Genomic DNA, 13,250 nt, shown 5'->3' with positions numbered 1-13,250 from the left:
GGCTGTGATTCAGTTAAGGACACAATATGATCATAGCAGTATGACCTAATTCTTCTGTGGAGCTTGGTCAGTAATATTGCTCAGTGAAGTGAAAATTAGGGAACTAACAGACCACCTCTTTGCACAATGAGTCTTGCCAGTTTGGTTTGAAAATGGAGATGCAAAGAACTGCAGATGCTGGGATCATGTGCAAAACACAAAGTGCTGGAAGAACTCAACAGGTCAGGTGTGGAGGGGATGGATCGGCGGAGTTTCAGGTCTGAGCAACCTGAAGGTCTGAAGACTGACCACATCTGAAGACGGTTCCCAACCCGAAGCATTGTCTATTCTCTGCAGCACTTTGTGTTTTGGTTAGCAGAATATTTGTGCGTCTATAGTATCTCAGCGGAGCAGGCAACATCTCTGGAAAACGTGGATATGTGACATTTTGGGTCAGCACCCTTCTTCAAACTAGAAGGAGGAGTCTGGAGGAGGCTCCCAATCCGAAAAGTCACCTGTCCATGTTCTCCAGAGATGCTGCCTGACCAGCTGAGTTACACCAGCACTCAATCTCTTTAAAAAAACTGCTTTCTTTCCTTGAAGGGTCATCAACCTGAAACATTAATCCTGCTTCATTTTCCACAGATGCTACCTGACCTGCAGAATATTTTCATAGTTTCTGTTTAAATCCTGTTGTATTTATTGACAAATGATCTGAAATGTGCAGAGTTGCTGCTGCTGTTAAAGTCTGCTAAGCTAACATAAACCATTGAACCATTATACATTTCACCACCATTTATGGAATTGGGGTCTAAACCTTGATAGTCCATTGTTGACCCCACAGCGTAACGAGGTATTTGATTGAACAACTAACATTACAACGTTCGTGTAGTGTGGGCCATTATTTTCTTGTCAATGCTTGGCTTAACACCTGGGGTGGCGCAGTGGGAGAGTTGCTGCTTTACAGGTCCACAGACCCAGGTTCGATCCTGACTACTGGCGCTGCCTGTACGGAGTTTGGACGTTCTCCCCGTGACCGCGTGGGTTTTTCCCCGATTCTCAGAGGGTGCTTTTTACACAGAAGGTGATGGGTGCCTGGAACGCGATGCCAGGGGTGATGGTGGAAACAGATATAAAAGTAGCATTTGAGAGACGCTAATACTACCCCTTAATGCAGGCATCAGAGGGCGGCACAGTGTTGCAGCTGTAGAGTTGCTGTCTTACAGAGTCAGAGACCTCAATCCAGACTACGAGTGCTGTCTGTGCAGTTTGTACGTTCTCCGCGTGACAGTGTGGATTTCCTCCGTGTGCACATGTTTCCTCCCACGTGATGAGCAGACTTAAGCCATTTGGCCCATCAAGTCTACCCCGCCATTCAATCATGGCTGATCTATCTTTCCCTCTCATCCCAATTCACCTGCCTTCTCCCCATAACCCCTGACACCCGCCTACTAATCACGAATCTGTCAATCCCCACCTTAAAAATATTCAATGACGGCCTCCCCAACTGTCTGTGGCAATGAATTCAACAGATTCACTACCCTCTGACTAAAGAAATTCCTTCCTCATCTCCTTTGTGCATCCTTTTATTCTGAGGCTGCGCCTTCTGGTCCTCGACTCTCCCACTAGTGGAATCATCCTCTCCACATCCACATTTCTGGCGCCATTTTGTGCAATTTCAGTTTTTAGAGATACAGTGCGGAAACAGGCCCTTCGGCCCACCGTGTCTGCACTGTCCAGCGATCCCCATGCACTAGCACTATCCTACACAGTAGGAACAATTTACAATGTATACTAAAGCCAATTAACCTACAAACCTGTATGTCTTTGGAGTGTGGGAGGAAACTGCAGCACCCGGAATAAACCCACGCAGGTCACGACGTGAATGTGCAAACTCCATACAGACAGCACCCGTGGTCAGGATTGAACCCGGATCTCTGGCGCTGTAAGGCAGCAACTCTACCGCCGTGCTACTGCGCCGACTAAATTTCCGAAGTATTTGTTGTGGTCCATGTTTCTTGTTGTAAGTTGTAAATGACCACTAATTATTCAAGAGAGGCCCGTTTTAATCTGCAGCCACATCTTGTTTCAGGACGGGATGTTGGAAAGACACGAATATTTGACCTGGATCCTGGAAGTTCTGGAGAAAGTCAAACCAGCCGATGATGAGCTGCTGAAGCTACTACTGCCTCTGATGCTTCAGGTAAACGGACCGAGGGTTTGCTCTTTCTCCGTGAAGCTGAGTCTTATGTAATAAAGTAGAAGAAAGAAAGATGATTTAACATAACCAGCTGGCCCTCTCAGTACCAGGTTATTTACCAAGCTCCATTTGTCTTTAGGGCCGGCACAGTGGCGTAGCGGTAGGATTCCCTTTTTTGAGGATTCTCCTTGTGTCCATTCACAAAGTGATAGATCTTCTCATTGATGGTACAATGAGGTGGCCTCGGCAAGATCAAAAGACAAAGGACATAGGATGAGACATAGGGGTGGGACAGTGGTGCAGCAATTTACAGAGGGCCAATTAAACTACAAACCCGCACGTCCTTTGTAAACCCACGTGGTCAAAGGGAGAAGTGAAAACTCTGCCCAGGCAGCACCCAAGGTCGGGATCGAACCCGGGTCTCCGGCGCTGTGAGGCAGCATCTCCACCAGCAGGAGGTGAAAAGAATCAAGTCAAGTCAAGTCAAGAGAGTTTCTTGTCATGTGTCCCATAAAGGACAATGAAATTCTTGCATTGCAAAATAATGCAGGGAGAATGGCTCGATGTTACTTGAGAACTTGATGTTTCTTGCCCAGAGTAGGGGAACCGAGAATCTGAGGACATAGGTTTAAGGTGAGAGGGGAAAAGATTTAATAGGAATCTGAGGGGTAACTTTTTTACACAAAGGGTGGTGTGTGTATGGAACGAGTTGCCGGAGGAGGTTGTTGAGGCAAGTACTATTGCAATGTTTAAGAAGCATTTAGACAGGTATATTGATAGGATAGGTTTAGAGGGATATGGGCCAAACACAGGCAGGTGAGACTAGTAGATGGGGCACATTGGTCAGTGTGGGCAAGTTGGGCCGAATGGCCTGTTTCCACGCTGTATGCCTCAATGATTCTGTGACTCTATAAAAGATGATCAACCACTGACTGACCACTTTCCTTTGTTTCAGTATTCGGAAGAGTTTGTCCAGTCGGCCTACCTGTCCCGTCGCCTTGCTTATTTCTGTGCCAGGAGGCTCTCGGCTCTTCTGAGTGAAAGCTCCTCGAATCTTGTTCCCGCACATTCACCACATATGATCATTGGCTCCAATAACCCAGCCCTGGCTGCTCCCAGTCCTGCCGCTCCCACCACCGCCATGAGTCCAGTCCAGCCAGCCCTCTCGGACTTCCACTCCTGTCCACAGCATCGTCCTTTAGTTTACGGTCTCAGTTGCATGTTGCAGGTGAGTGATTGTTCCCTCCAAACTTCAGAACTCCGTTGCAGCATGGCAACTACAAGTTTTTGTAAGGTTTTGCCTGTCCAGGCTTTTTGAGTGTGTTTGCTTTTGAGTGTGTTTTTGGATATTTTTGCACTAATGTCTTGTTTTTCTTTGCTCACTTCTTCCTTCCACTGAAGATAGACACAAAGCGCTGGTGTAACTCAGCGGGTCAGGCAGCATCTCTGGAGAAAAATAATTTGTGATGTTTAGGGTCCCAATCCGAAATGTCACCTATTCTTTGGTCACCTTATTCATGAATTAGTCATGTTTTGGGTCGGGAGACTTTTTCAGACTGAAGAAGGGTTTTGACCCGAAACATCACCTATTCTTTTTCTCCAGAGATGCTGCCTGACTGCTGAGTTACACCAGCGTTTTGTATCTATCTTTGATATAAACCAGCATTTGCAGTTCCTTCCTACACTTTTCTTTCCACTGATGTGTAGTACATTGTTTGTGTGTTTGTCTGAGTTTATGAGCCTATATGCTGCTGCTGCAAGAAAGATTCCTTTCTCCCCGCTAATGTCGGTCAGAAGAAGGGTCCCGACCTGAATCCATTTTTCCCACTGCAGCTGCAAGAAATATTCCTTCGTTCCCCAACTTTAGCAGTCTCATGTATTTAAGTTCATAATCTTTGTATAAGGGGGTGATTTGGGCAAATTTAAAGAGCAATGGATCCTGATCTGGAAATGTGTACTGATCCCTGGTTTTAATAACCAGATTAGATGCTCCTTGCGATTTAAATTGTCAAAGTCTATTCTGGATAATTTAGAGTGGCACAGTGGTTGGTAGAATTGCTGCCTCACCGTGCCAGAGACCCGGGTTCAATCCTGACCTTGGGTGCTGCCTGTGTGGTGTTTGCACGTTCTCTCTGTGACCGCATATGTTTCCACCCACACCCAAAAGACATGCAGGTTTGTAGATTTATAAGCCCTTGTGTGTAGGGAGTGGATGAAAAAGTGGGATACCATAGAACTAGTGTAGAAAGATTATCGATGGTCAGCGTGGGCTCGGTGGTACAGAGGGCCTGGTTTCCACGCTGTATCTCTAAACTAAAACTAATTGAGTTTGAATTTAGTTTATTGTCACGTGTGCCGAGGTACAGTGAAAAGCTTTTGTTGTGTGTTAACCAGTCAGCAGAAAGACAATACATGATTACAATTGAGTCATCTACAACGTGCAGATACATGATAAGAAATGCTGCTGTTGGAGTGGTGGTTTAAAATAGTGAAGTAATTGAAATGTGTGATTGCAGATCTACTTCTGTGACGAGCACACAAAGACTAGCCTGGGTTGGGCGCCATCTTTAAATAAAGGGCGACTCTGCATTTCTGATCTAGTAACAGGATGACTGATAATATGCCCTGTGTACTGGGGGTGAGATATTTGAGAGCAATGTTCGGATCGTGTCTTACGGAGGGCCTGGAGTCTCACCCACATTGAGAGTTGGGAGTTGCGTATCAATCAGACAGGGCATAATCTCCCCAAAAGTTATTATTTAATTATTTTGGTTAATGCAAATTATGATCAATTTTGCTGGAATATTAGGAATGCAATTTAATGACATTTATTTCTTAGAAACAAGGAACTGTAGATAGTGTACATAGATACTGTACGTTCTACGTTCTCCAGAGATGTTGCCTGTCCTAGTTCCAATTCCTCCAGTGTCCAACTTTCCGTTGCCATTACTACACAGGTCAGTAGGAGTGATCTTACGCAGACCAAATAGGACAGATTTGCCAGCCGTTATGTCCGTTGGTTCTTTATTGAAGTAGTTGTACAAACAAAGAGATGAATGTGCCAGGTTCTCCTTATTCTGCATACAAGTTGTAAAGCCTGTTCTCCCTGGTCTGGTGAGAACTGTATACCCTCTACCCCTGTGCCTGGTCTGCCACTCCCTGTCTACTATGCCCATATGTATATACCCCTCTGTGCATCTAATGACCGCCCCCAAGTCTCCAAAATAATACTGCAAGATATATCCAGACAAAATAATATAATATGCCAACAGTAGCTAGCATAAACATAAATGGCTCCTGCACATGTTATAGAGTTTGAGTTATACAGCGTGGAAACAGACTCTTTGGCCCAACCTGCCCACGCCGACCAACATGCCCCATCTACACAAGTCTCACCTGTCTGTGTGTGGCTCATATCCCTCTTAAACCAATCCTATAGCTGCGTTGAAATGATTTTTAAACGCTGTGATAGTAGCTGCCTCAACAACCTCCTCTGGCAGTTCGTTCCATATGCCTACCTCCCTTTGTGTGTAAAGAAAGTTGCCCCTTGGGTTCCTCGCAAAATCTCTCCCTCCTCACCCTAACCCTAACCCTAACCCTATGTCCTTTGGTTCTTGATTCCCCGAGTCTGAGTAAAAGATTCTGTGTATTTACCCAATCTATTCCATGTTTTCCAGAGATACTGCCTGACCCGCTGAGTTACTCCAACACTTTGCGTCTTTTTAAAAAAACTTTTTCAATTAAACTCCTTGTTGCTTATCTTTGGAATTTGAGGATTCCCTTTTTTGAGGATTTTTCTTGTGCCCATTTACAAAGTGGTCGATCTTCTCATTGATGGAACAATGAGGTGGCCTGGGCAAGATCATAAGACATGGGATGTAGGAGGAGACGTATGGTGCTGCACAATGGCGCAGTGGTAGAGTTGCTGCCTTACAATGCTAGAGACCCAGGTTCGATCCTGTCTACGGGTGCTGATTGTACCGTGTTTGCACGTTCTCCCTGGGACCGTGTGGGTTTTCTTTGGGTGTTCTGGTTTCCTCGCACACTCCAAAGATGTGTAGGTTTGTAGGTTAATAGATAAACAAAGAAGTCAAATTGTCCCTGGTGTGTGGGATAGTGTTTGTGTACAGGGCAATCGCTGGTCGGCGTGGACTAAGTGGGCCAAAGAGCCTGTTCCCACGCCGTAGCTCTAAAGTCTAGGGAGGAAATCTCCCCCTGCATCCCATGCACATGCACACAATTTCTTATTCTTCTCCCTCTTTTTTTCACTCCTTGCATGGATATAAGTAATATTTTAATACGTATTTCCACTGCTTTCTTGTGCAGCTGCTTTAGTGCCACTTGGGATTTTGAGCATTATTTCGACAATTTCTGTTGTGAGAATTTGCCTCAATTAATGGTGTGGACCCCTCCCCTGAGGATGGAGGTTGGGGGGTGCGGGGGGGGGGGGTGGTTGGGGGGTTGCTTATAGAGAAATAAATCACCCATTTCATAATCCTAAAGAAAGACATAATGCTAGCATAACTCAGCAGGTTAGGCAGCATCCCTGGAGAACATGAATAGGCTGCATTTCTGGTCAGAACCCTTCATCAGACTGATTGCAGGGGAGCTGGAAAGGAGGAGGGGCAGCACAGAGCAAGGCCGGTAACAAGTAAACACAGTTTTAGATTTTGGTTTTAGAGATACAGCATTGGATACAGGCCCATCAGCCCATCGAGTCCCCGCACACTAACACTATTCTACACAGCACTGGGGACAATTTAGAAATGTTACCAAGCCAATTTACCTACATAAGGTCATAAGTATAGGGACAGAATTAGGCCATTCGGCCCATCAAACTCTACTCCACCATTCAATCATGGTTGATCTATTTCTCCATCCTAACCCCATTCTCCTACCTTCTCTCCATAACCCCTGACACCCTACAAAACCTGTACTTCTTTGGGGTGTGGGGGAAAACCGGAGCTCCCGGAGACAACCCACGCAGGTCAGGGGTGGATCATATAAACTGCACAGATAGCATCCGTAGTCAGGATCAATCTCTGGTCTCAGGCGCTGTAAGGCAGCAACTCTACCGCTGCGCCACCATACCTCCACAGACGAGGGGAGATTTTTGACAGGCAGATTGTTCGACAAAGGCCAAGATTGAAAAGACAGGTGTGAGCATGAAAAGGATAAAGTGTTGATCCTCTGTTCCAGCTTTCTGTGTTCAATTGCAGAGTAGTTTTCAATCTTATGTAAATACCTGTCGTCATTCGTCTACAAAGTCTGATTTTGTTCTTTCCACAGACAATAACTTTATGTTGCCCCAGTGCCTTGGTGTGGAATTACTCCACAAACGAAAGCAAAAGCAACAATCCTGGCTCACCGCTTGATTTACTCCAAGTGGCTCCTTCGTGTTTACCCATGCCAGGGGGAAGTTCCACCTTCAATCAGCAGGTAACGATGGGCAGAACGGCCTGGCATGCTGGTTTGATTTCCCACCCGGTTTATTTAGCATTACTCGATGGATTGGTGGGAGCTTATGGATGAACAAAACCGGAATTGTAGGGTCAAGTATGCATGGAAACTGCTTAGTTTTTTTAGTTTAGTTTAGAGACACAGGATGGCAAGAGGCCCAATTGGCTCAACCAGTCAGCGCCGACCAACGACCACCTGTTTACTTGTACTATCCTATACACTAAGGACAATTTACAGAATCAACCTTCAAACCCGCACGTCCTTTGAGTGCGGGAGGAAACTGGAGCACCCGGAGAAAACCCACATGGTCACAAGAGAATGTACACACAAGCATATACACACACATACTGTATATATGTGTGTAGACACATTTAAATGCCTATACATACACACGCACTGTTCATACACATACATGCTTAGAAGATAGACACAAAATGCTGGAGTAACTCAGTGGGTCAGACAGCATCTCTGGAGAAAAGGAAAAGGTGACGTTTTGGGTCAAGATCCTTTTTCTGACCCGAAATATCACCTATTCCTTTTCTCCGCCTGACCTGCTGAGTTACTCCAGCATTTTGCGTCTATCTTCAGTGTAAACCAGCATCTGCAGTACCTTCCTATACATACATGCATATGGTGTGTACACACACAGATACACGCTGTATCTTGCACACTACCTTGCGCCTGTGTTCTCTCTTGAATCTTGCTTCAATGCTTCAGGTCCGAGCCAAGATCTACGAGGTGGAGCAACAGATCAAGCAGCGGGGACGAGCGGTGGAAGTACGGTGGTCTTTCGACAAGTGCCAGGAGTCCACTGCAGGTAAAGTTGTATTTTGTATAGTGGAAAATATACAGCGGAAGCGAAAAGTTTGTGGCTCTCTCAGCCTCCTCCTCTGAATGATGCATCATTGTCTCAATTGCCACCTAAGAAAACTTTAATGTCTTTTGGAAGCACTGCAGTAGGCCACTCGGCCCTTATGGATAAACTGGCCCTTTTCTTGTAAGTTTTCTGATTCCCCTTCAAGTTTAGTTTATTGTCATGTTTAGTTTAGTTTTTAGTTTAGAGATGCAGCGCGGAAACAAGCCCTTCGGTCCACCGAGTCCACGCCAACCAGTGATCCCCGCACACTAACACTGTTCTACACACACTTGGGACCATTTACAATTTTACCAATGCCAATTAGTCTACAAATCCTGTACGTCTTTGGAGTGTTTGAGGAAACCACAGATCCCTGAGAAAACCCACGCGGGTCACGGGGAGAACGTACAAACTCCGTACAGATCGCACCAGCAGTCAGGATTGAACCCGTGTCACTTGCGCTGTAAGGCAACAACTCTACTGCTGTGCCACCGAGGTGCAGTGTAAAGCTTTTTGGTTGCGTGCTATCCAGTCAGCGGAAAGACTGTATATGATTGCAATCAGGTAGACACAAAATCAGGGGGACAGGCAGCATCCCTGGGTAGAAGGAATGGGTGACGTTTCAGGTCATGACCCTTCTTCAGACTGAGTCAGGGGAGAGGGAGATACAGAGATAAAGAAGTGTAAATGTGAAAATGAGACAAAGGGCTGACATATTTGGTTTCCTCATAGACATTGTGGGCCCTAGGGCCTAGCTGTGTAGTCTTTATGCTGACTGGATAGCAACAAAAATATTTTCACTATACCTTGGTACATGTGACACCAAACTAAACTAAGCCAAACTGAACCAAACCAAACTGTTCCTGTGCCGTACTGTTCCATGTTCTATAATATATTTCAGCAGCATCCTTAAGTCACAGGAAGTCCCCTGTCCCTATCTGTTGCAGCACCATGGAAAAAACAAGAGATTGCAGATGCTTGAATCTTGAGTAAAAAACACTTGCTAAAACACCCATCTGTCTATTTTCCTCCACTGATGCTGCCTAACCTGTGGAGTTCCTCCAGCACGTTGTTTTTCCCTATTGCACAGTCAGATGTTCACAGAGTCATTGAACCAAGCCTGCACCCAGCGAGACCACAATCACCCATTTATTCTAAGCCTGTAGATGCTGATTTAAACCGAAGATGGAAACAAAAACCTTGAGTAACTCAGCAGGTCAGAGAGCATCTCTGGAGAAAAGGAATAGGTGGTGTTTCAGTTCGAGACACTTCTTCAGACTGGATAGACTAGCATTTATTTCGAGAGGACTAAAATATATAAACAGTGATGTAATGCTGAGGCTTCATAAGGCACTGGTCAGACCGCATTTGGAGTATTGTGAGGAGTTTTAGGCCTCATATCTGAGGAAGGATGTGCTGGCGCAGGAGAGGGTCCAGGAATGAATGGTTTAAAACATGACAAGTGCTTGATGGCACTGGGCCTGTACTCGCTGGAGTTTAGAAGGATGAGGGGCGGCCTCATTGAAACTTACTGAATAGTGAAAGGCCTGGATAGAGTGGATGCGGACAGGATATTTCCATTAGTGGGAGCGTCTAGGACCAGAGGCCATAGCCTCCGAATAAAAAGACGCACCTTTATGATGAAGGAGATGAGAAGGAAATTTTCTTTAGTCAAAGTTGGTGGATCTGTGGAATTCATTGCCACAGATGGCTGTGGAGGCCGTCAATGGTTATTTTTAAAAGCCGCCTAATTCTGCTCCTAGAACTTATGAAACGAATCACATGGTATTGTGCGCCATAGATCTTTCTGAAACCCCGTTCCAGTGAAGGCACTGGAGCTAAATACAAAATGCTGGAGTAACTCAGCGGGTCAGGCAGCATCTCTGGAGAAAAGGAATAAGTGATGTGTCGGGTTGAAACCCTTCTTCAGACTGGGAGTCAGGGGAGAGGGAAACTAGAGGTATGAAAAGGTGGCACCAATGACCATGGAAAGATGGAGCCCACAATGGTCCATTGTTGGCTGTGGAAGAAGTGATAATGAAGGGATATATTGATACGAACAAAGGAACTGGCAAGCCAACTAGGATGAGGGAGGGGGGAGAGAGGTAATGCAGGGGCTACTTGAAATTAGAGACATCTATATTCATACCACTGGGTTGTAAGCTGTGATGTGAAATGTGTAAACCTCATGTGAAATATGAGGTGCTGTTCCTCCAATTTACATGTGGCCTCACTCTGACAGTGGAGGTGGCCCAGGACAGTAAGGTCAGTATGGGATTGGGAAGGGGAGTTAAAATATTTGACAACCGGGAGATCGCCAAACACTGGAACGACAGCTTCTTTTGTTCAATGGATCTGAACAGGTTTTGATTTTAGAAAGCTGTAAAGTAACATCTTGCCATTAGATGGCGCCATTGAGTGCTCTGCTGGTGACAACTTGCTGAAATCTCATTTTGTAATGAAGCTCTTTAAAGGGCCTGTTCCACGGCGAATTTTTTCGGCAACTGCCGGCATCATTGACTGACGTAGCAGGTGACCAAAATATTTGTGGCATGATGCCACGTGACCCGGCTTGATGTGGCGTGACATGGCGGTGACGTGGGGTGACATGGCGGTGACGTGGGGTGACATGGCGGTGACGTGGGGTGACATGGCGGTGACGTGGGGTGATATGGCGGTGACGTGGGGTGACATGGCGGTGACGTGGGGTGACATGGCGGTGACGTGGGGTGACATGGCGGTGATGTGGGGTGACATGGCGGTGACGTGGGGTGACATGGCGGTGACGTGGCGTGATGACGCAAGACGCGCGGTGTTTTTTCAAGTGTCGCAACATTTTATTTGTCGCCGCTGGATTTTGAAATGTCAAAATCTTTTGGCGACACTGATATGACGCAGGCAGTCACCGAAAAAATCGCCAAGTGGGACAGACCCTTAAGTCTTACAGTGCAGGAATAGGCTGTTTATCCATCATGCCTGTGCTGGCTCTATAATAAAGCTCTCCTATTATTCCCCCTCTATGTCCATGGTTTAATTTAGTCTGAAGAAGGGTCTCAACCTGAAACTTCACCTTTTCCTTCGCTCCATAGATGCTGCCTCACCCACTGAGTTTCTCCAGCATTTATATCTACCTTTAATTTAGTTTACTGTCACTTGTACCGAGGTACAGTGAAAAGCTTTTTGTTGCATGCTATCCAGTCAGCGGAAAGGCTACACATGATCACAATCAAGCTGTCCACACTGTGCAGATACATGATAAAGGGGATTAATGTTTAGTGCAAGATAAAATCCGATTAAAGGTAGTCTGAGGCTCTCCAATGAAGTAGATGGGAGTTCAGGGCTGCTCTATAGTGTGTGAGAGGACGGTTCGGTTGCCTGATAGCAGCTAGGAAGAAACTGTCCCTGAATCTGGAGGTGTGTGTTTTCAAAGCTACAAGTGAGCTGCAATCTATTTGGATAAGTGAGGTTTGGTATACTAATATTAATTATATTTTGCTGCTCGCATATTTTGTCTTTCCCATAGGTTTTACAATCAGCAAGGTCTTGCACACGTTGGAAGTACTGGATCGCCATTGCTTTGATAGATCTGACTCCACCAACTCTCTCGACAGCCTCGATCACAAGATATTTGGTTCCAGCCAGGGCAAGGAGAGCCAAGAGGTGAGTGGTTTCAATGCCTTTTGTGTCCACTGCTCGTAAATGATGTGGAAACAAGGAACTGAAGATGCTGGCCAATAAGCTAAAGGACACAAAGTGCTGGAGTAACTCAACGGGTCAGGCAGCATCTCTGGAGAACATTGACGTGTCTGAAGAAGGGTTCCGGCCTGAAACATCACCTAGCAACGTTTTCCAGAGATGTTGCCTGACCCGCTGAGTTACTCCAGCACTTTGTATCTTCCATTTTATACCATGCCCCACCCTACTCTTTCCTAAGATCCTGTAATTATATTCTTTACTGATATTGAGAGCCAGTACTAAATCCATTTTGACCATCTTTTTTGGACATTGTATTCCTGAGCAACTCTATTGGATGGGGGGCAGGGGAATGAATTTCTCATCTTCTCTCCTCTTTTGTCAGTGTTATATATTAGTGCTGTCGGATCAGTGTATAAAATGAGAGGAATCGATTGGTTGTAGGAAGGAACTGCTGATGCTGGTTTAAACCGAAGATAGACGCACAATGCTGGAGTAATCTCTGGATAGAAGGAATGGGTGACGTTTTTTGGTCGAGACCCTTCTTCAGACAATTGGTCGTCTCTTACCCAGAGGAGGGGAATCGAGAACCAGAGGACATAGGTGTAAGATGACAGGGAAAAAATTTATAAGGAATCTGATGGGTAACTTTTTCACACAAGGGGTGGTGGTGTATGGAACGAGGTAGTTGCGGCAGGGACTATAGCAATGTTTAAGAAACAATTAAGCAGGTACATGGATAGGTCAGAGTTAGAGGGATATGGACCAAACTCAGACAGGTGGGACTAGTGTAGATGGGACATGTTGGTCGTTGTGGACGTTGGGCCGAAGGGCGTTTTTCTACGCTGTATGACTCTATGACTTTATGATTAGTTAGCCCAGTGGCTCTGGCAACGGTCTGATTCTGTTTACTGCATGGAAATCTCTCCTTCAGCTTGCTAGGTTGATTAACATTTCTGCTCACAAAAACTAACTGAGCAGTTTCTGTATCTGCTCTCCTTCCGCTGAACAGTGGAGGCTTTTCAGTGTATTTTCCGTTTGTGTTTCTGCCGAGCCTTGATG

General features: G+C 45.7%; 1 protein-coding gene across 2 annotated transcripts in view; it reads left to right on the top strand.

Moving 5' to 3' along the window:
* The window catches only part of med12l (mediator complex subunit 12L), a 586,849-nt gene that overhangs the window by 81,206 nt on the left and 492,393 nt on the right, over positions 1 to 13,250 (top strand). For both annotated transcript variants that reach the window (XM_033031832.1, XM_033031831.1), the window contains exons 7-11: positions 2,072 to 2,182; positions 3,135 to 3,407; positions 7,469 to 7,618; positions 8,357 to 8,456; positions 12,019 to 12,155. In XM_033031832.1, coding sequence (XP_032887723.1) covers positions 2,072 to 2,182; positions 3,135 to 3,407; positions 7,469 to 7,618; positions 8,357 to 8,456; positions 12,019 to 12,155 — 771 coding nt within the window. The remainder of the gene's footprint in view (positions 1 to 2,071; positions 2,183 to 3,134; positions 3,408 to 7,468; positions 7,619 to 8,356; positions 8,457 to 12,018; positions 12,156 to 13,250) is intronic.

The sequence above is a fragment of the Amblyraja radiata genome, chromosome 13, assembly GCF_010909765.2.
Source record: "Amblyraja radiata isolate CabotCenter1 chromosome 13, sAmbRad1.1.pri, whole genome shotgun sequence".
NCBI lineage: Eukaryota > Metazoa > Chordata > Chondrichthyes > Rajiformes > Rajidae > Amblyraja > Amblyraja radiata.
The sequence above is the reverse complement of the archived record's forward strand: the minus strand, read 5'-3'. Positions and strand labels throughout refer to the sequence as shown.